Below are 19,638 nucleotides of genomic sequence, written 5' to 3'. Positions count from 1 at the left end.
TTGACCATTTCTCCGACTAGCTAGATAACCAGGGCGTGCCCGAATCCATATTGCTCTTGACACTAATCTTGCTCTAGTCACAGCCTGCGGGGCCGTAGCGTTATCAAGCGATTTAGATTTCATGTCTCAGTCAGTTCCGACAAAGATTCCACCATTGGAATTAAGGTTGTACTCGAAACATGCAACTATAAGCGTTATGAGCTCGGGCGCACCTTAAGGTTATTATCTTGCTTCTCCCGTCTTATCAAGCGATTTTCACAACACTGGCAAACGTACCAGGTTCAGAAGATGCTAGAGACTTATAATCTGCTATCAGAATATGGGACTTTCGTCATCTCCTGGTACCTACGTGTGTAAGACGTTAACGAACTAGCGTGAGTGATAAGGCGACGGGAGGGGAACGGGAACGTAGTCTGTGCGATAGTCAAGGTCGGCCTTAGCTCAGCGGTATCTTGCAGCAGAGCCACACGACTGAGTCCTTGGCGTACACGTAACCTAAATTTTGTTGAGATTCTGAGAAGTAATCGATCTATGCTCAACGCCAAAAAGCTAAGCAATGTTGGACTCCATCGAAATGTCTTGGACTCTTGGGTTAGGTCTTGGCTACTCTAAACTGCCCAGCGCAAGAGTAAGGAAATTTAATGGAAGCTGGGAGCAGACAAAAAATTTTGCTCCTGTTGTGCGCGAGGACCACCGCAGGGACAGCGCGTAATCTAACCAGAGTAGATGATCATTTTAGGTTTGGGTAACTAGTGGGGGTAGATGTGGACTTCATCAGCCGTACCAATGAGTGCTAATCCAATTCTCCGGAAAGTCCGAGTTTATCGGAGTAGTTTATCGTAATCGTGTTCCCGCGAAACCGTTCGCGTTTAGGTTTCTCCGACTTCGTCGATTTAATAGCTAGCATCGATTGCGCCAAGGCTTGCTATAGACGACGCCCAATAACACTGACTTGCGCATTGGAATGGTCGTTGCGGCAATGGGATTGGGCTAGAGCTTTAGAGCATTGGTAAAAAGCCACGCGATCGCACTAATATCGCAGTAAACAACAGTTGTATTAGTCACAGCTTACACCTCCCGTGACTGTGGGTATGGTTTTCCCTCCTAAATAGCATCATTATTGAACGCAATGCGACAAAATAGCAATACCGATCGTGCCACGGAGTCTGAAAGATACATTGGCAACCAATGTTATTTTGGGAGTCCAGAGATGTGAATTGGGTATCGGATCCAGGAAAGGAGAGCAATGGCGGCTCCATACTGTCTTTCTCAATATCCTAGCGCGTTGATTCAATAGAAATATTACGGGTTTCAGTTCGGATTCGTCGCCTTTTAGTATTTGCCTACCACTCGACGATTGATTTCTCACTTATTTCTCCAATAATCAACCCCCTCGATCGTATGCGGCTCGCTTGCCTGGCTCGAGTGGTCAATATTATGTCCGGTGACGCACTGCTGACTGCTGTATGACTCATCCCATCCACATGCTTCGTTCATTTATTATACTCCCTTCTGCATTTTTGTGACATCCCCAACCACCGGAATTCAGCAACAATATGGTTAACATCAAAGATGTCCGGATCTCCAACTCCCGGTTCACAGCGAAACCACCAGGCATGGTCGCCGTCTTCGTCGGTGGAACAAGCGGTATCGGTCAAGGTACCCTCAAACAGCTCGCCAAATACGCTACCGCGCCGAAAGTCTACGTTGTCGGTCGTTCGAAATCGTCCGCGGCTCCGCTACTCCGGGAGCTCGAGAGTATGAATGCCAAAGGCGCTTTCATCTTCATGGAAACCGAAATCTCTTTGATCAGGAACGTGGATACTGTCTGCCGGGAAATCAGACAAAACGAGAAAAAAGTGGATCTCATATTCCTCTCCTCCGGGTTTTTGTCCTTGCAAGGAAGACAAGGTAAATCCAAACCACTGCAATATATTTTGTCTCTGTCGTTAACAACAGCACCAGAAACGTCCGAAGGGATCGACACCTACTCCTCCGTCAGCTACTACGCTCGTCTCCGCGTAGTCTACGACCTTCTCCCCCTCTTATCTGCGTCAGTCCATCCTCGCGTTGTCGCTGTCCTTGCCGGGGGCAAAGAACGCGCCATCGACATCAACAACCTCGAACTACGCAACGGCTACACCGCAATCAAAGCAGTAAACACTGCAACAACCCAAACAACTCTCGCGTTCGAAGAACTCGCTAAGTCTTATCCCATGATTACTTTCTGCCATGTTTACCCCGGTTTTGTTGATACGGGGGCACTGAATAGATTCATGGGGACGTTCAAAGGGATCTGGGCGGTGCCGGCGACGCTGGCGACATGGACTGTGATTCCTGTGTTGAATATGTTCGGGAGGACGGCCGAGGAGGCTGGTGAGTGGTGTTTGTTTGTGGCTACGAGTGCGAGGTATCCACCTGCGGAGCCAAATGATCCAGAGGAACTAGGTGTTGTCCTGCCAAACGGGGTGCCAATTGCGAAGAGCTCTGTCTCGGATGGGAAATGTAATGGCGTGTACAGGTTAGATAACTATGGTGAAAGTGTACAAAATGAGTGCGATGGTATTTTGGCAGGCTATAGGTCGGATGAGGTTGGGAAGACGATATGGGACGAGACTTTGGCGGTTTGGGAAACGGCGCTTAAAAGGGGTGAGGGTGAATCGTAACGGGCAGGACAATTGATATAAAACTGGTTTCTCTCTAAAAGGTCAAGCCAAGCTCAGACTATAATAATACGCCAATTTTGCATCTAAAAGAGGTGTATCGGCTCAGTGGCAAAGTATCAGCGCGGTACCGTAACTGTCAAAACTGCGCTGATATTCCGGCTCAATTGTGATCAAGAGTGCGAGGCTTGGAGCATGAGAACCGATGAGCTCTAGCGCATTTGCACAGTAGACTTGGACCCTTTTATGCTCAACTCTTCGAGAGAACCACGCGCACATGCTACGGAGGACGGACGAACTAGGCAACCTGTGAATGCCTCGCGGAGGAACCGATACTCCGACGGGTAAACCGCCTGAAACACCCGCTATGTCCCGTGACAATACAATCTTATTTGCCTTGCCTTGTCTTGTAACATAATACAACAAAGTATTACATCGAGCGGACTAAGTCGCTTAAACAAAACTTACAAAACTTCATAGCTCCAATTCCTACTCTAGTGCCTACTCGTCAAGGAGTTGAAAGGATTTCAGCGAGAGGCGTACATCAAGTCTTTTTTCTGGTTCATTTGCCTTGAAGATCGGTTTCTCAAATGCAAGTGCTTCAGCCAGACACAGAGTTCGCAGATGTATGTGCATGTCTTGTTTCCATGATAGATAGTTTCCCTCGCCATGCAACTTTACGAAGTCACCATAGTAACTTGACCTTGTTGAGATAGTGTCCATTTCTGTTGACTGATTCATTGTCATCGAGAATCAACAGGGCTCATAACTTTTGTGAATTCAATGCGTGCTGATAATAGCGTGTCCTCACCCTCTCAAGAAGCTCTTTGAATGTTAGGGCTCGTCTATCTGGGGCACGATCTCTTGGCGGATACCATCTTCCAGATACTCGCGACCTCGACCTCGTAAATTTCGTATCCACTGTCCTCGAACATGAAAGCGAAGTCCTGCCATCGTTCTCTGGTCAGGATGTCGTAAGTCATGTCAGACAAGAAGAAAGGTAGTAAGTACTTCCGATAGAACAAGCAATCGTAGCGGACATTGTTAGGGTCAATGTATTCTGGCTCCTCCTCGGTCATGTCTCGCGTAGATTCCAGCTCGCGGATAATCAGTTTCTGGACCGGATAAGGAAACAGTCGTAATTCCGGCATTTGCTCGACTTCTTTAGATGTTTTGTGCGGACTTCTTCGCTTAGCGTCTTTAATACGCTGTTCAAGTACCCGCAAGTGAGCCGCCAGTCCTATATAGTATGCAGATACGGAATGAACTGGATTCATACTTTTTTTCAACGACTTACCACTGTTGTGGGACTTAATGACACTGTGAAAGTTTTCACGGAATTAGTTGTATCAATTTGGAGTAATACAGCCGAATGCTGGCGAGCATATGCAGCCCACATATGCTTTCTCTCTTTCCATTCCTTCCTAATATATTCTTTGTCACTATCAGTCCGAGCTGCTTGAATAGCTAAGTATATTTCCTGATCGATTTTGGTTGTCTTTGACATCAGGGCGGTCATTAAATGCCTTTGACTCTGTTTGGTTTCATTGCGGTTCAGTCTTCTCTTCAGCGTACGCATACAGTGCACCTTGCACAACAGATGCTGGACTACTCCCTCCCCGGCCTCAAGGTCAGGAAAAGCCATCTTAACAGCCTTTTGTTCAGTAGCACTATCGTCAGTTAACATGTATCCAGGACGCCAATCCAATGACCAAATTTTTAACGTTTGTAATGCTTTGCAGAGCATATCAGATTTCTCGGACTGCAGAATTGCGTGAGCGCATTGTAAAAAAAGATACCGTGCTCGTCTCGGACCATAAATGTGAACAGAGCGTAATTGTGGGCGTTCGTGCTATAGGTAGAGTCGAATAACGTCAGGCAACCACGTTGGCGAAGCGTCACAATATTTTTTCCCTATCAGCAAATACGAATCCTCCAAGTTCTACGTCATGATCTTGGATATTTATTCTCCTTGTCAGGAAGTCCTCTCTCGACAGAAATCTAGGGCTTCCGTGATGTCTTCTGCTGCTGTCAACCCAGTGTGTGGAGCACGTTTCTCCGACAAGAACTTCTGCTGAAGATTGATCACTTTCATGATTGCGAACGTAGTTTCCTCCAATGGTCTTTCGTACTTGTCTTCCCAGGAGCGACCGTGTCTCTGATGCTGACTTGATAATTTTCGATGGACGATAAAGCTTTGCGCCTCGGCGGTGAGGTGCTCTCGAACGTACCCGTTGCGTTTATGCTGATCTGAGCGATCGAGATCACGATTGTGATTTTGACCCTTTGGCTCAAATCGGTACAATAGAGGGCTCCCGTCGATATCGCACGTAACACGCAACACAGGCTTAAAGGAACACTGTCCGAAATTGCGCCTTGCTGTGCGCCAGGTTGACAAATTGGGATTTGCCTCCAGCGCTTCCGTGCGACGCGGCTCACGATCGTTCTTATCGTGAGATGCCTCTCCGAAGAATCGACACTCGTAATACTCGGATTTGACATTGTTTTGGTTAACTGGTCCAGTCTTTTAGTGCCGATAAACATTGCTAACAAATGGAAAGTACACATTACACAGTGCTAAGTTAGTGAAAACATATGCACAATTTCGTCGTGCAAACCTACTGATCAGCAGTTAAAGTTAACCCGTCTGTAGCATTAAATAGACGCTCTCTCCATAATTCAACATTTTGTGGGATGTCAGGGAAAATTGCATGGGCCATATTGTTAAGTCTATAACACGTCTCTTTGGGATTTGGAGTGTCGATAACTACGCGTTGACGTGTTCGCAAGCGTCAGGGACGAGGCATTCAGTGCACTTTCATGTTCATGGGGGTAAAGGTTTTTGAACGGTTTTCGGAAATCATATTTTGGCACCATAATGCGGCATAGTTGTTAGCGTCGTCTGTTCGCGTTTGATTCTGTAGGATGGTGCCTGACTTAATGCTCGCATTGTCTTAGAGGTCTAATTGACCGGCGAAACTCAAAATGAAAATTAGTTATCGACAGGCAAACCCAAATTTAAATTCCGCAGCGTTTGCGGCAAAATTAAATTTTTGTGTAGTTTCGAAAATTGGAAATTTTGGCGCCCGTTTAAGACTCGCCGGCAGCACTAGTTATTGCAGTACAGGTGATCTACGTCCCACACATGATGTCTTTGTTCAGTAATAAGGTTACTAACGGCTTTATTGATACCTGTATAAGGACATTATCGTTCTAACCTCTTTGAATCTTGTTGACTCGCTGCCTCAAGCCATAACCCACAATGCCTGGTGGTCAAAAGCGCGCTCGGGACGGGCGTGTGATCCTTCGAGTCGATCCTGCAAGTCTCAGGCCCGTATTTGATTCGTTTGGAACATATTTGGAAGAAAATCCTAGTAATGCCGAGAAACTTACATTTGTCAAAGAGTTGATTGAGTGGCTTCAGGAATGCTGCCAGCCTACACTAGTTATTTCCGTTCGCGCCACTGATTTTGATACCATAAAGACTGCTGTGGACGCCGTGGAGGTGATCTATGATCGGCACAGCGAGAAACATGTGTGGCAACTTAGAGAAAATGATGATTCGGGTGATGGCCAATTATCAGCATGGCCGGTAATGTCTCCCGGGCCAATGTGTTTTCTCCCGATGAGGCTAACTATTTGATATTTAGATACATGTATCACGGAGATCAAATCGTCACCGTACTTTCAGCTGACCGACTCTGAGACAACATGCCTTACAATTCTTGATGTGATGTTTTGTGATCGGCTCAAACGACTCAACGACCATGACTCTGAGAGATGTTTAAACTAGTTACCAGAAGTGACACTGTCTGTAAGAAGCGAGTTGCATAACTCAGTTATCCAGGGGAGGGCGGATTGGTGTCTTGCATATGGGAACTCAAAAACTGCCTTGTAGACGGCCTTGATTGGTCTGTGCGTATTCTGATCCTTGGTGAAACTTCCATTCAAACTAACTTCATTCAGGGAAGCTAAAAAATCAGGCACGGCACAATCTGCACTTCCTCAACTTATCATTTATCTTGCTGCTATTCAGGACAGTCGAAAGGAGTCGAAAAAGACGAACTGTTCTGTCTTTGGGCTTGTGACCGACTCAGAAGAGTACAGATTTGCCTATCTTGACGAGAAGCGCAAACTGTTCGTTTCAGAAACCTATCTATGGGTGACTAAGAAGGCCAAGATCATCCAATGGATCGACAAAATTCTTCGAGATTCTATCGAGGCGTCTCCTCACGCGACACCTGTGAAAACTGCCAATACAACAATCCATGCCTACCGGACCCATATTAATCGAGGGTATCAGTTCGGAGGAATTGATGAGTCCCAGGTGGTTGAAGGTGATGATTTGCGGAGTTACAGGGTGATTAAGAGAGGTCCCTATGGAGAAATGGTTGCAGAGTTGGAAACGGACGAGGTGGAGTAGTGAATATCAGATGCACTTTCACATAATTTGTTAGAGACTAAGTTCCTAAAATCAATTTGCTAAATCAAATTGCTAGCACACAAATGATCCGAAATGATGTGATTCCGATTAATGATACTTTCTAGTATAACGTGCGCGATAGAGATATGTGGTTTCGATTACTTCCACAGCCTTGCTGCTGGCACCTCTTCGTGTTGGGTTACCTCGACCGCGCCAACATTGGGTTCGTTTCTCTTATCGCCCTTCGAATCCGCTGCTCACGAGCTGACATAATGAATCGCCAGTAACGCTAGGACTGTCTCGGGAATATCGAGAGGGATGAGCATTATGGAGACCACGGCGCCGATGACGAGGTTGACGTAGAAGCCTGGGGGTGGGTGTGGTCAGTCAACTTGTCAGTGAAGAAGCGAGCTTTTTACGCTCAAAAAAAAAGAAGAAAGGAAGAAGAAGGGTCACGTACACCAGCACCACGAGGCGTATTCGGTGAACGCTCCACCGAGGAGAGGACCGCAGGCGATGCCGATCTGGCCGAGAGACACATTGATGCGCATCACCAGCGGCTGTCGGTGCGGCGGCAGCCACGCAGCGACCATGGTCAAACCACAATTCATCAGGCCCGAAGCCCCCAGGCCCGCAACGGCCCGTCCCACGATCAACATGACTGAGCCGACTGAGCCGACTGAGCCGCGCCCCCAGATCGCAGATCCCACCTCGAAGATGAAGAAGAAGGTCAGGAACGACCATTAAACAGACGGCTCATCAGCTCGAGGAAACATGCATGGATGACTGCGAAGGGACTTGCCTTGGTGCTGACGTAGGTGTAGATCTAGTCGCTCAAGGGCTGGATCGCCGAACTGGTAGGCTGGTAGGCGCTCCCGTACCATCCCACGTCGAAAAGGGAGCCGGTGAAGTCGCTCGTGATCTCGGGGATAGCCGTGGAAATGATGGAGCATGAGCAAAATGGTGCGGCTCATGTGTAGTTCAGAGTTAACGTTCAATAGGCTTCAAAGGCCCATCTCGTGCTCTTCTCACAAGTCTGTTCAAGGCTTTAGCCTCATGCCATTAGCAAAGCTTCGATGGTCAGATCTGTCTTTGCGATGCCGAGTTATTCTCTGGTCTCTGCATGATATTGTTTTTCCTTATGTGCACCTATATTACCCTAGTATAATGTATATAGTACATTATTCAACAACAAATAGTATATTTTATTCGTAACTATTTAATATTATATAATATCGTCAATATCGGCAGTATCGGCAAAACGGCAACAGCCCTAGATTTTAGACTGCAAAATTTGCCTGTTGCATTACAGGCACATCTAGAAGCATACGCTACGACTATGGCTCCGCCGTTGACCCGTTGTGACAAGTTCAGTCCAGTTTGCCATTTAGGATAAGTCGGAGATTCCTTGGGAAAGCCATTTTTATTCGTACCCATATTAATGCGGGTGCTAAACAATTTTGGTCTTGTTGCCGCTGCGTCACACTTGTTCGACCGCAGCCAAACCGCGACAGCCTCATTCCACATTGATCTCCCACACTGTATAAATGCTTAGCGTTTACGCAACTTAAATGTTAACTGCAGTTATTCTCTGAAAGGCGGACACAGTAATTGCTGGATCGTCTACGAACTCTCGCCGATCTTTGTCGCGTTCGAGAGTATCAACAACCACGCGGAACTCCCGTCAGCGACCAGGGTCGCATGCACCCGCGGGAACGTTTTAATCGGAGAGTTCGCCGGAATTCACTAGATCGGCAATTGATGTATCGAGCACGACGTTAGTCACGCTGACGACGGATATGTCTCTGCAGAAAGACAAGAACGCGGTTTCGGATTACGAGACGGCGCTTAGCCTCTTGGAGCATAATCCACCGGAACAGCGGCTAGATGTTCATCTTACTCTGAGTATTTGAAATTGGAGGATTGCTGGTCTAAGATAAGATCGGCGAGAAACATTTCAGAGGATCAGAAGATAAGCTGCGATTTACGTTTTGTTTCGTGATGGTAGCTAACCCATATTATAGGTATCCGTATTTGGCGTACAACACTGTTGCCGAGATAGTGACTGTGGTTACTGTACCACGTGATCTCCACGAAGGTCCAGCTGTTAAGCTCGGATCCATGATCTTGACTGGTGCTCAGGAATATCTCTCTAGTCATGGAGCTGGTGCCAGCTTAATTGAAAGTATTGTCAATTTTGGATCTACTACGCTCATGGGCAGATATGGCGGGTACGCCAAGAGCAAGAAGCAGGGAGACGGCACAATCAAGTATAAGCGTTCTGGTGCCCAGGCTAAAGTCATGATCGCTATTGAGGTCGGATACAGTGAGCACTATACTGCCCTTTGTCGGGACAAGGACCTGTGGATCGAAGGGCAACATGTTAAGGTCTGTATACTGGTATGTCTTGATGAATCACCACGGTTTCGAAATCCTGATACCCGGTATGAGCATGACACAAACGTCGATGTAGAAATGGACGAAATGGCTCAGGGTGTGGCTGAAAGTGTGGAAAGGGATAGCTCGCAAAGCTACTATGGTCATATAATACCGCGGTCACAAGTGGGTTGGAAACTTGACCAAAGCATTCATTGAAGTGTGGCGAGCCAACAAGAGACAGCCTACCAGATACGTGAGTAGCGTTATTAGTGAATTTCTGGTGATCATACGTGTTCATATTTTGATTTAGCAGCTGATTCAAAACATATGGTCTTCTAACCGTCTCCCAAAGTCCATTGGCCTTAAAATGAGTGATTTTGTTCCAGATGAGGACTTGGAAGCCGCCAATATTCCGGACGGTAGTCTTTCCTTTGATGGCAGTTTATATGTGCATTTACTCAGAACATTCATGGAGACAACGGCAGAAGAAAGATATCAGGAGTTTATTTCGCCCTGACTTTCCCTGTTCCAATGGAATCCTGAATCCGGGAAAAGACGAACCGATAATCAACGTTGATAGTGTGTCTTTGTGATCGTTGAGCAAAGAATATGGCATTACCGATAACGGATTTCATGCGGCGACTGACAAACAGCGGTTTTGAACTTAAATGCATGGCCTGCGGGATTAGGATATGTGCTTCGAGGGATTGCTATATACAATTGTTAGCAAATTGTGGCTTGTGGTTGATTGGGACTAAACGTGGTTCTGACTCCCTGCCATGATGTAGTCCGAGTAACCCGCCCGTGAAAGCGAGCAAATGCAAGTCCCGGCGTGCTTTTCCATATATTCAGCTTGGTCATTCTGCTGGTGTTCAGGAGCGCAATCCAACAGTTTTGTCCTGACGAGGTTGAGAAAAGAAGAATGGCGCTTGCCTGCAAGTTGGCAGTTCTGATCCCCCGCTCCTCGACGCAGTTATCGCCTTTAGCCTTCCCATAAATGTCGGAGGCATTTGCACAGTTGCCAAATGGTGCTTTATCGCTGCAATGGGTTGTGTATATATTATTAAAAATGTAGCTGGAAAGAGTTGCGCTGTGCATCGTCTTAAGCTAGACAGCTTCTCGAGGACAGAATTTTAGGGTACATTCAGGGCCAATCAGTCGGCGAACCACAATACATTCTGCAGTTGCAAAATCAACAGTCTACAGTTCTTAGCGCAGCAGCGCAAGAAGCAATATGTTTACGCGGCTTGCACTGAATAATGAACAGACTCAGCCGACTACTATCTTTGAGGATAACGAAAGTGCTATATCCGTGGCACGTAATCCAAGCACAGCTAAGGGCTCTAATCCACCAGCAGCAGGAACCTTACTTAATAAGCGGTCACATTCAAAACTTCTCTTGACAGCCAGTCTGTTGGGCTCGAGCCCATACTCCCAATTTTGAGCATCCGCTGGGATGGACGATGGTCCGGACAAGAAAACTCCTGACTTGCGGCGGTTTGGCTGCTATTGCAGCGCTTGTCCGTGTTCTGTGGCTTTTGGGGGTTGTACTTGGTTTCTTATTTGTGGCATTGGGAAGCTAAGAAAGATGAATGAATGCACAGCGCCGTGAGTCGAAGGTTAGGCCCCCTATTGCTCTCACCGAAAGTATTATAAAAGCTTTGCACAAGAAGTTTGACCAACTTGTAACGTGTCAGACTCGTTCCTGCAGCGCACATACTGCTCCACTGGTAGTGTTAAGGCAGACATGAAAGGCAAGCGACAGAGCGACGTCAAAACTACAGAGCAGACAAGCCAAGTCTCTCGTTCAATTTAAGCCAGACATCTGTTCCTGAACTTTATCAGTCAGACCGATATCCGTTCCTGAGCCTGATGTGTCAGAGAAAGTTTTTGTCCGTATGAGGTATCTGTTGCGCGATCAAAAGTGTCGTTCTGGGATTGCTGTGCATTGTCGTTCGTTCGATTGTTGGGTATGCGACGCCATAACGACGCCAATGCATCCGCAAGTATTCTGGTGAATGATATTGTCGTCGTGCTGATCATATCACTGTTGGATAATCTCCACCCTTCCTACCGGGTATGGCGCCATCTTTTCTCATCATCATCATCATCAGACTTCAGCATCATTTGACGCCGAATAGCCTTGGCCTTGGACTCAGTTTCCGCCAGTTTCTCCTTTTGCGCCAAAAAAAAAAGTTCTTTTCTTCCATCTTGATTTCATCGAAGCGTTGCACAAAGACTGCAACGCCAGACTTACACTTCCGCGATTCTTTCGCTGTCTGACCAGGCTCTTCACGGATTTGCCTGGCTTTCTGAGGGGTACACCGATGCTAGTGAGATTCCATGCATATAACCATGACCGTTCCCTTAAATGTTTATGCGAGAAATATGCTTCCGGAACTGGACCTTGCATCGTCTCGCATACTCGCTATGGTGGAGGACGCAAAGACCGACTAGACTGACCCTCAATTTTCGTCAAAATAACTTCACCTCCGCGGTTCGGTATTTTCAATGGCCGGCAAAGTATCCCCGTGTTGGTGAGACGGTCAGGTCAATCGACGGAAAGGAAGTCGCGGTTGTGGGTGCGCGAGTGGTTTTGGGTATCACTGACTTCCTAATACGGTATAGTTTGGGTATAACCCTAACCGTAATCTTATTTTTCGTCATGTACCTGACGGCCAATGATTGGGCTCCGCCATACTAAAGCGCCAAAGTATCCGACCAAGTAGTACCTCCCAACTGTCTCGCAAATTTTAGTTTAAAGCAAAAGTGTTCCCTATTAATATAAGTATAAGCAAGATTAACATGATGATTATTTTATTTTGTATTTGAATAAATTTCTGGTGGCGATGAAAGGTTTGTTGGGCGTTGTGGTACAATGGCCGCGACTAGAGTGGATGCACCTTACAACCCTGGAGCTAAGACGTTAACTCCGACCTCGAGCTGTCAGCCTGTCAGTGGTGCAAGTGAGCATGTTTAGCTTCGTTTTTAATTTCCTATGGCTGATAACGCCACCGAGGGTGTTTCTATAACTCAGGTGTCCATCTCCGAAACGTCTCCGGGAAGCGACGTGATAGAGCAGCCCGGTGTTTTCTAGATAGTCGCTGTGATAAACAACTGATCCTTCAGGCATAATATAGTCTCAAATTTTGACCTGTGGTAGTGACCATCAATGTCCCCGAGGCTCGACACAACAAAGCACATACCTAGGGTCCCCTGCCATGGATAGCGTAAGCTACTGCCGTGGACAACGTCAGCCAAACGTCATCCATTTTAAAGACAGCCCCGGGAAGCTTCATTGGGACCGGCGCCGGTGACGTCTAAGTTGCCACCTAAATTATTCCCTTTTCAAAGTTCACATACCATCATATGTCCTCGTTTGTCTCAAAGGTCAATTCCTCAAATTTTCATCGTCTCACTTCTCTTCTTGCTGGTAAGCGTCCCGTTTGAGACCGTGCCTACAGATAGGAATCTTCCACCATGACGACGGCAGCGGTGTTAGGCTGTACAGGAGCAGTGGGCTCTCAGATCCTTGCTACACTCCTCGCCACAGACGCAATCTCATCCGTCAAGACTGTCTCAAGGAGACTCCCAAATGCTCAGTCTCCCAAGCTCCAAGCCCTCGAGGAAGGCGACATCTCAAAATGGGGCGGCATGATCTCCTCTCTGTCTCCCAAGCCATCATTGGTCTTCAACGCAGTCGGCACCATGAGAGCGACAGCCGGCGGAATCCAGAATCAGTGGAAGATCGACCATGACTTGTGCATAGAGAACGCCCGAGCAGCCAAGGAGGCGGGAGTGAAGACGTACGTGTTCATCTCCAGTGGAGGGACCAGAGGTTTTCTCTCTCGCTACGTGCCCTACTCGAAGATGAAGATTGGGGTGGAGGATACCATCAAAGAGCTCGATTTCGAGCATGCTATTATCCTGAGGCCAGGTCTGATCATCGGAAGGGAGAATCCCAAAGCTCCGTTCTTGGAGAACATCGTGGAAAACCTAAACAAGCTGGGACAGGGTGTCCAGGACATGATAGGTATGACCAACCTGATCAATACTTGAATGTTTTGAGATCCTGGGTACTAACTCGTAACGTGCAGGTCAGGATCAAACCATCATTGGCAGAGCAGCTGTAGCAGCTGCTCGTATGGCCGAAGAAGGAAAAGCGCCGTCGAAATATTGGGTTGTGGAACAGGCTGATATCGTCAAGTTGGGCAGAGACGAGTGGAAAGAGTAACGCGCCATTGGCGAGCCGGGTTTGTTGGCACTCACTGCTGCTACTGTCTAATCAAGACTTATATCCTGAGGCAGTGATGCGCAATGTTTGGCAGGATGGGAAAGCATGACAGAATCTCACTTATACACACCTACTCTGGTCCACGTTCATCTTTCGACCACCTATGAGTTCAGCCCTCTAATTTCTGAGACGAAAAGTCCCTTTCATGCTGGTGGCTAGATAGGCGAACAAGATATTTTAAGTATCTAAAGCTCTGTAACATTGAACCATTCCTTTGCCTCGGCCTGAACTAGGGCCAATAAAAGCCCCTCGCGCCAACGACGAAGCCCAACAGATTTGCCACGTGTAGCTTCATATATCGTCTCAAAACTACCACAGTATACCGGAGTGTAGCCGTAACCTACAATTTTATTAGCACAAAAAATGATTCCACTCTCTGCAGCTACATTCTCCCTTGTCACGCTCCTGTCAGGCTACCTGATCGCGATCTGTATCACTCCGCCAAATCCTGAGGTGGAGTTGGTCCACGACGTAGCCTGCGCCGACGATGATGACCGAGTCTATATGAGTTAGAAAAGCCTTGCTTTATCACTCACACGAAACTTACAGGGCTAATATTGGCGTTGGCGGTAGCGGTCGACCGCGAGGACGAAGACGTAGTCGATGACGCCCTCGAGGAAGCGGTGGTCCGAGACGGGGTGGAAGATGAGGAGGCACCGCGGGCTTGGCGCAAAGACAGTCTATGGTTTGTCGACCTTCGTAGGCTTTGCAATATTTCCCTAGTCCTAAAAACCCTGAGAATTTCACCTGGACTCCCTTACATCAGCATGTCCCTCATGATACTCTGTAATCGGGCACTCCATGATATACAAAGAATCAAATGCCCATCTCAAAATCGCGGCGATCTAGCAGCTTGTTATATATTAAAAATCATTCCGTAAACTCTCCATCTCGCACCAAGCTACGACCAGGAAGAAGCGAGCGGATCCTGATTGTCCCTTTGCCTAAAGCAGTAACCATGGTTGATTGATACACAAGCTAAGGTACTAATTACTGTCTTACATACCGCACTGTTGTCTCTGACCTTGATATCTAGACTAACTGCATAAGTTGCAGATGCCTTTGGCCTTAGTTCCCGGAAAACTCAACCAAGGTTGAACCAGCACAATTTCAAAACCGAGGTTCTTGTGACTTTCCCGCGTATCGCCTTGCTCCTTGCGAAATGGTTACTGTTCCCGGATGCGCTCTCATCATGGCGAGACTGGCGCCGTGCAGCTCGCTTCTTGCACAGTTAATGAGAAAGGACTCGGACAATCAACTCGGATTGGTGCACGGCTGTGGCGGGGTGGGAAGGAACGATATTTGCCAGCATCTGATAACGGGAGCTGTTATCAGATTGGACGCCGCATGGAACTTACCTCAAAATGGAATAGCGCGGTCCTCTCTGAACTATGCACGCGGGTCGTTTTCCGACGGCGCCGAGTTCGTCGCCAGCAAAAGGTTTTGTCACCATAAGGTCGCTAGCCACTCTCCCCTGTTGATCTCCAGCTACCTGTTTCGGCAACCGTGGATTTTGGATAGTGTGACTGCACGTCAGTCGATCACGCGGTGTCATGGCCAACAGCGAGTACTTTGATGTTTCAGTGTTCTTCATGTAAGCATTTTCGGATTTGGTCTGGTCGCGTGCGCAGCTAAGTCCATACGCAGTCTTTTCCGGGAAACTCTCGAGGCCTCGATCATTATCTCGGTCCTTCTCGCATTTCTGGCACAAGGCATCGGCAACACAGACGGCGACTTGGCTGTCTACAGAAAGCTAGTCCGGCAGGTCTGGTTCGGCTCTTTACTCGGCTTCTCGATCTGCCTCGTACTCGGTGGCATCTGCATTGACGCGTGGTACCGGCTCGGAAAGGATGTCTGGTCAGCGTCCGAGGACATCTGGGAGGGCGTGTTTTGCATCGTCGCGGGCCTCATTATTTCATACATGGGTCTTGCGATGCTCCGCCTCAACAAGATGAAGGGAAAGTGGCGTCAGAAGATCGCAAATGCTCTTGCTGAGACGGACGGCCGGACTACCATTAGCTCTTTTTCGAGCAAGTACGCCATGGCCATCCTTCCTTTTGTCACTGTTCTGCGAGAGAGCGTTGAAGCGATCGTGTTCATCGGCGGTGTGACTCTTTCCGCGTCGCCCACGGCGGTGCCGCTATCCGCCCTGGCCGGAATACTGTGTGGTTCTGCGGTCGGTTACTCTATCTACCAAGGCGGTAATCATATGCGCATCCAGATCTTCCTCATCCTCTCGACGTGCTTTCTATACCTTGTTGCTGCAGGTCTCATGTCTCGAGCAGTGTGGTATTTCGAGAACTACGATTGGTCGCAACTCGTCGGAGGTGACGTAGCCGAAGTCGGATCAGGACCTGGATCGTATGATATCCGCAAGAGTGTTTGGCACGTGAACTGCTGCAACCCGCTCATTGACGGCGGCTGGATGATTTTCAATGCACTATTTGGTAAGTCGGCTTCGCATTCCACAAACTTAGTTAACAGTAGCCAGGCTGGCAAAACTCGGCGACTTACGGATCAGTTCTGATGTACAACCTTTACTGGGTGGCGGTTATTATTGCTGTCTGTCTTATGCTCTACAAGGAAAAGCACGGACACTTTCCTGTTTTCAACAAGTACAAAACAGTCGCCGATGACGAGATTGACATGACGCTTCCCCGATCCATCGCCGGAGCATGTGCGCCAGAAGAATCCGACGCCGGGGCCGTTGGTCCGTCGTCCTCTACATATAACGATCCCAATCCATATGGCCTTGGTTCCTCGTCCTCGCATCTGCTTTCTGACGTCGACGACAACGAAATCGGGCAATCGTCTGCTGGGACCTCACTTGATGTCGATCGCGAGTCGCTGCGCTCAGGCACGGATGCTGCCGATGACAGTGATCCTCTTGGTATCAGCTGTGCCACGGTACTGTCGGCTAATTAGTATTCGCTGTCATGTATATTTTGAACAAAATATCCGGTAGATGGACAAATATCACGGCATACGCACCGTTCACTCGCAATATAGTACGGTCGCGTCTGTGATACGAGCATTTATAATAGGGACTACGTATGAAGGCTGATTTTGTATTTTGACTAGTTGGTGTCGGGCGCGGCTTTGTGTTTGGAGGTATATTCATATTTAGCAACATTCACTGTAAATACATTTTTGATAGAACCATTGGACATGTCATTAAAGACTCGGTCCCGCACATAAGGAAGCTTTGTTGTAACCCCTAATAGCAACCTGGAAAGCAGTGTGGCAAGTGAACAGATAGTAATGAAATTGTAATCAGCCGTCGTATGCGTTTTGATGTTACTACCAAATAATTAAATCACTCGCGCTTCAGCGTTTCTGCACTCGTGTGCATCATCTTACTGTCGCGACCTCCACATGTATTCGTTCTCAAGACATGCGTCATCCCGGAATAAATTTAAACGGTCAATGGAACAATAATTTGTAGTTATACTTTCACTGTTTGTTCGGAGAATACCGCGAGTGTGGAGCTTTAAATCTTTACGAACAGTCACACTGCGGAGTTATAATGACAAGCTTGGATCAGATCAAAAAATTATATTTCAAAATCACTTCACTTCAATATAATGAGTTGCGACACAAAGGACAAGTGTTTTCTGGCACATGGAATATGCCTCCAAAATGCTATCTAAGCGTCCAAAAATGAGATGACTTGCTTCGAGAAAATATCTGCATACTCGTTCAAAAATCCATGGCCCGAGTCGGGAAAGAGGTGCAAATGAGCGTCCGCGTTCACCATCTTCTTCCACAAAACCCAACTATTCACGGTAGGAATCAGTAGATCGTTACTGCCGTTCGCAATGAAGACCGGTATCTTAATTTGGTCTAGTCGGTCGTAGCTGCCCTCTTCTCTAAACTCGCCCCCTAACCACTTGACCGCAGCTGCAAGCTGTCTCTGGGTTCCATCGGGTCCAACATAATCGACACGATCAGTGCGAGCAGAAGTCATTCTCTTCCACCAAAGTTCTGCCAACGCTTGCTTCTTATCACTAGGACTATAGAAGGTCTTCAGAAAGGCATTGTGGTTCTCCTCTTCGGTGGCGGCGTTAGATAGGAGGCCCAAATACTCGGGCTCGCCGTTCTTCACGTCAGGACCAGCGCTCGGCCCCGTACCGGCAAGGATTAACTTTCTCACAAGGTGAGGCGCATTCAGCGCGATGAGCTGCGCAACGAAGCCGCCCATTGAGAAACCAAACACATCTACTTGTTTGATCCCGAGTGCCTCGATCACGTCGACAATGTTCTTCGCCCATCCTGCATAAGATTCGGGAATCTCGCCGCTACTGCGTCCTACTCCTGAATTGTCGATGAGGATGACGGGACGGGTCGATGCGATGGGATTGATAAAATCAGGGTCCCAATGGTCAACGGTACCACGAAAATGAATATTGAACACCAAGGGGATTTCCGTTGCCGCGCCAAAGTAGCGGTAGGCATATCTGACACCCTTGACGTCGATGAATTGATCCTGGGCAGTTTCGTAAGTCGACATATTTGAAACGCGGAATTCAAAATGTAATACTGAGCAATAGTGGAGAAGAAGTGGAGGAGACCATTCGAGGTTTATGACGATCCTTTTTATAGATTCTTCCATGCTCATGGATTGCCAGTCATGTAGATGGATTATTAAACAAATATAAGCGCTGCGCGACAAATCCTGCTGACAATAACAGAGTCCGAGACAGTCCCCATGAATTGTGCCAATCAGATCCATCAGATCCTTACTGGATGTCCAACATTATTGACGGCTTAGACCGGGCAGCAATACAGCCAAACCTCGCTATAACGATACTCGATCCCCGATATAGCAGATAAAATCTGGTGCCGTAATCCTAAAAATTGGTGAAGAATCAGTTCGCTTATAACGATTGTCTTCCTAAACAAGTTTAGTCCTCGATATTATGATCAAAGATGATGCCCAGATTACATATGCTTAACGAGGTTTGACTGTAGTCAGACATCGTAGAACTAGAAAAGTTGACGTCAGGTCATCGTTAAGCCTGAAACACTAAATTTAGATGTGGCAAACTTTATCCTGTCTAAGGCACCAGTTGCCCCTTCGGGCTGCTAGCTAACATTCATATTTACCAGCTGACAAATTCATTGACTAAAATATTTCGACAGCATTTCGGCCATAATGGCAGCCTACGCTACTGTCGTCTGCCAATGGGTGCATCCGCGAATATTAGAGTTTAAGACGCCTACGCCCAATTTTCGATTATTCTCGATTATTTATCTATTCTTTTGTCCCATCCTCAACTACGCCAGCCAACTATTAGCGCCCGAAATTGGGAAAGCCTACAGTCAATGATGTAATATACACCCCGATAGTGTCGAAAGCCCATTCTACGGCCGGCCGTCGCTTCTTGCACTCTGAGGAATAAATATCGGTATTCTCACGGCGTAACATGGACTTTACTCGCCAATCAGATGCGTCCTTCTATGCGTCCTTCTTTAGTCGTCATCAGTCCGGCAAAGATTGGCACATTATCAACAACTTAATATCGCTGCTATCTTCCGCCTGCGGAGGATTCGGGGACTGGCCCGGCAGCTGGTAATTCCGCAAAATCCTCTATTAGCGGTTCAACCGCAACAGGGTTTCTGGTTCAAAAACCTTGGAACTAACTGAATGAACAGAAATTGATGCTGACTTTGGAATTACAGCTTGAGTCGTGACAGTGAGCGGATGCGACGAGTAGCGCTGTGTAAGTTTCGGAGCTGTTCTGAGAAATAGACGTTATCAACCTCTTGGATTCAACCTGATTTACTCACGCTGACATATCCTTCTGCGATTTACAAGACGTCACTGCTTATTAAGAAAGATAGCAATATCATCGACAGAGAGTTATTTAGTACACAGC

The 19,638-nt window shown here is 47.4% G+C and overlaps 9 protein-coding genes across 9 annotated transcripts; 5 read left to right on the top strand and 4 right to left on the bottom strand.

Annotated features, from left to right (window-relative positions):
* The first annotated feature begins 1,339 nt into the window (after window positions 1-1,339).
* Window positions 1,340-2,717, top strand: POJ06DRAFT_137410 (uncharacterized protein). Its single transcript, XM_056184479.1, has 2 exons — window positions 1,340-1,911; window positions 1,966-2,717. Exons 1-2 carry the CDS (start codon window positions 1,557-1,559, stop codon window positions 2,664-2,666), a joined length of 1,056 nt encoding a protein of 351 aa, XP_056042043.1. The 5' UTR covers window positions 1,340-1,556; the 3' UTR covers window positions 2,667-2,717.
* Window positions 2,718-3,492: 775 nt separating this feature from the next.
* Window positions 3,493-3,940, bottom strand: POJ06DRAFT_292209 (uncharacterized protein; the record flags this gene model as incomplete). Its single annotated transcript, XM_056190389.1, has 1 exon — window positions 3,493-3,940. One exon carries the CDS (start codon window positions 3,938-3,940, stop codon window positions 3,509-3,511), a length of 432 nt encoding a protein of 143 aa, XP_056042042.1. The 3' UTR covers window positions 3,493-3,508.
* Window positions 3,941-5,759: 1,819 nt separating this feature from the next.
* POJ06DRAFT_296441 (uncharacterized protein) lies at window positions 5,760-7,086 on the top strand (the record flags this gene model as incomplete). Its single annotated transcript, XM_056190549.1, has 5 exons — window positions 5,760-5,790; window positions 5,852-6,255; window positions 6,331-6,393; window positions 6,457-6,557; window positions 6,630-7,086. The coding sequence occupies exons 2-5, from the start codon at window positions 5,926-5,928 to the stop codon at window positions 7,084-7,086; spliced, it is 951 nt and encodes a 316-aa protein (XP_056042041.1). The 5' UTR covers window positions 5,760-5,790; window positions 5,852-5,925.
* A 257-nt stretch (window positions 7,087-7,343) lies between these two features.
* POJ06DRAFT_239481 (major facilitator superfamily) lies at window positions 7,344-7,745 on the bottom strand (the record flags this gene model as incomplete). Its single annotated transcript, XM_056186041.1, has 2 exons — window positions 7,344-7,453; window positions 7,547-7,745. 2 exons carry the CDS (start codon window positions 7,743-7,745, stop codon window positions 7,344-7,346), a joined length of 309 nt encoding a protein of 102 aa, XP_056042040.1.
* A 782-nt stretch (window positions 7,746-8,527) lies between these two features.
* Window positions 8,528-10,435, top strand: POJ06DRAFT_296440 (uncharacterized protein; the record flags this gene model as incomplete). The annotated part of the gene is given in 7 exon segments (XM_056190548.1): window positions 8,528-8,627; window positions 8,695-8,782; window positions 8,819-8,975; window positions 9,008-9,084; window positions 9,111-9,652; window positions 9,672-9,718; window positions 9,776-10,435. The coding sequence occupies 7 exon segments, from the start codon at window positions 8,528-8,530 to the stop codon at window positions 9,980-9,982; spliced, it is 1,218 nt and encodes a 405-aa protein (XP_056042039.1). The 3' UTR covers window positions 9,983-10,435.
* Window positions 10,436-12,945: 2,510 nt separating this feature from the next.
* POJ06DRAFT_199899 (protein fmp52-2, mitochondrial) lies at window positions 12,946-13,699 on the top strand (the record flags this gene model as incomplete). The annotated part of the gene is made up of 2 exons (XM_056185172.1): window positions 12,946-13,498; window positions 13,563-13,699. The coding sequence occupies 2 exons, from the start codon at window positions 12,946-12,948 to the stop codon at window positions 13,697-13,699; spliced, it is 690 nt and encodes a 229-aa protein (XP_056042038.1).
* Window positions 13,700-14,172: 473 nt separating this feature from the next.
* On the bottom strand, window positions 14,173-14,719 carry POJ06DRAFT_239478 (uncharacterized protein; the record flags this gene model as incomplete). The annotated part of the gene is made up of 4 exons (XM_056186040.1): window positions 14,173-14,259; window positions 14,307-14,484; window positions 14,507-14,604; window positions 14,657-14,719. The coding sequence occupies 4 exons, from the start codon at window positions 14,717-14,719 to the stop codon at window positions 14,173-14,175; spliced, it is 426 nt and encodes a 141-aa protein (XP_056042037.1).
* A 378-nt stretch (window positions 14,720-15,097) lies between these two features.
* Window positions 15,098-17,078, top strand: POJ06DRAFT_137340 (iron permease FTR1 family-domain-containing protein). Its single transcript, XM_056184478.1, has 3 exons — window positions 15,098-15,353; window positions 15,407-16,206; window positions 16,251-17,078. Exons 1-3 carry the CDS (start codon window positions 15,313-15,315, stop codon window positions 16,682-16,684), a joined length of 1,275 nt encoding a protein of 424 aa, XP_056042036.1. The 5' UTR covers window positions 15,098-15,312; the 3' UTR covers window positions 16,685-17,078.
* A 215-nt stretch (window positions 17,079-17,293) lies between these two features.
* Window positions 17,294-18,740, bottom strand: POJ06DRAFT_212668 (Alpha/Beta hydrolase protein). The gene is made up of 2 exons (XM_056185466.1): window positions 18,300-18,740; window positions 17,294-18,245 (listed from the first exon to the last, which is right to left on the bottom strand). Exons 1-2 carry the CDS (start codon window positions 18,489-18,491, stop codon window positions 17,406-17,408), a joined length of 1,032 nt encoding a protein of 343 aa, XP_056042035.1. The 5' UTR covers window positions 18,492-18,740; the 3' UTR covers window positions 17,294-17,405.
* Window positions 18,741-19,638: the final 898 nt, after the last annotated feature.

Source organism: Lipomyces tetrasporus (genome assembly GCF_029532465.1).
Source record: "Lipomyces tetrasporus strain NRRL Y-64009 chromosome Unknown POJ06scaffold_8, whole genome shotgun sequence".
NCBI classification, from domain to species: domain Eukaryota; kingdom Fungi; phylum Ascomycota; class Lipomycetes; order Lipomycetales; family Lipomycetaceae; genus Lipomyces; species Lipomyces tetrasporus.
This window is presented reverse-complemented; position numbering and strand designations above follow the sequence as displayed.

Coding starts and splice junctions, on each gene's coding strand:
- POJ06DRAFT_137410 (XM_056184479.1), top strand. CDS start 1,557: ATGGTTAACATCAAAGATGTCCGGATCTCCAACTCCCGGTTCACAGCG. Junction 1,912..1,965: donor GTCCTTGCAAGGAAGACAAG/GTAAATCCAAAC, acceptor CAACAGCACCAG/AAACGTCCGAAGGGATCGAC.
- POJ06DRAFT_137340 (XM_056184478.1), top strand. CDS start 15,313: ATGGCCAACAGCGAGTACTTTGATGTTTCAGTGTTCTTCAT. Junction 15,354..15,406: donor GATGTTTCAGTGTTCTTCAT/GTAAGCATTTTC, acceptor GTCCATACGCAG/TCTTTTCCGGGAAACTCTCG. Junction 16,207..16,250: donor GATTTTCAATGCACTATTTG/GTAAGTCGGCTT, acceptor AACAGTAGCCAG/GCTGGCAAAACTCGGCGACT.
- POJ06DRAFT_212668 (XM_056185466.1), bottom strand. CDS start 18,491: ATGGATCTGATTGGCACAATTCATGGGGACTGTCTCGGACTCTGTTAT. Junction 18,246..18,299: donor TTCTTCTCCACTATTGCTCA/GTATTACATTTT, acceptor GAAACTGCCCAG/GATCAATTCATCGACGTCAA.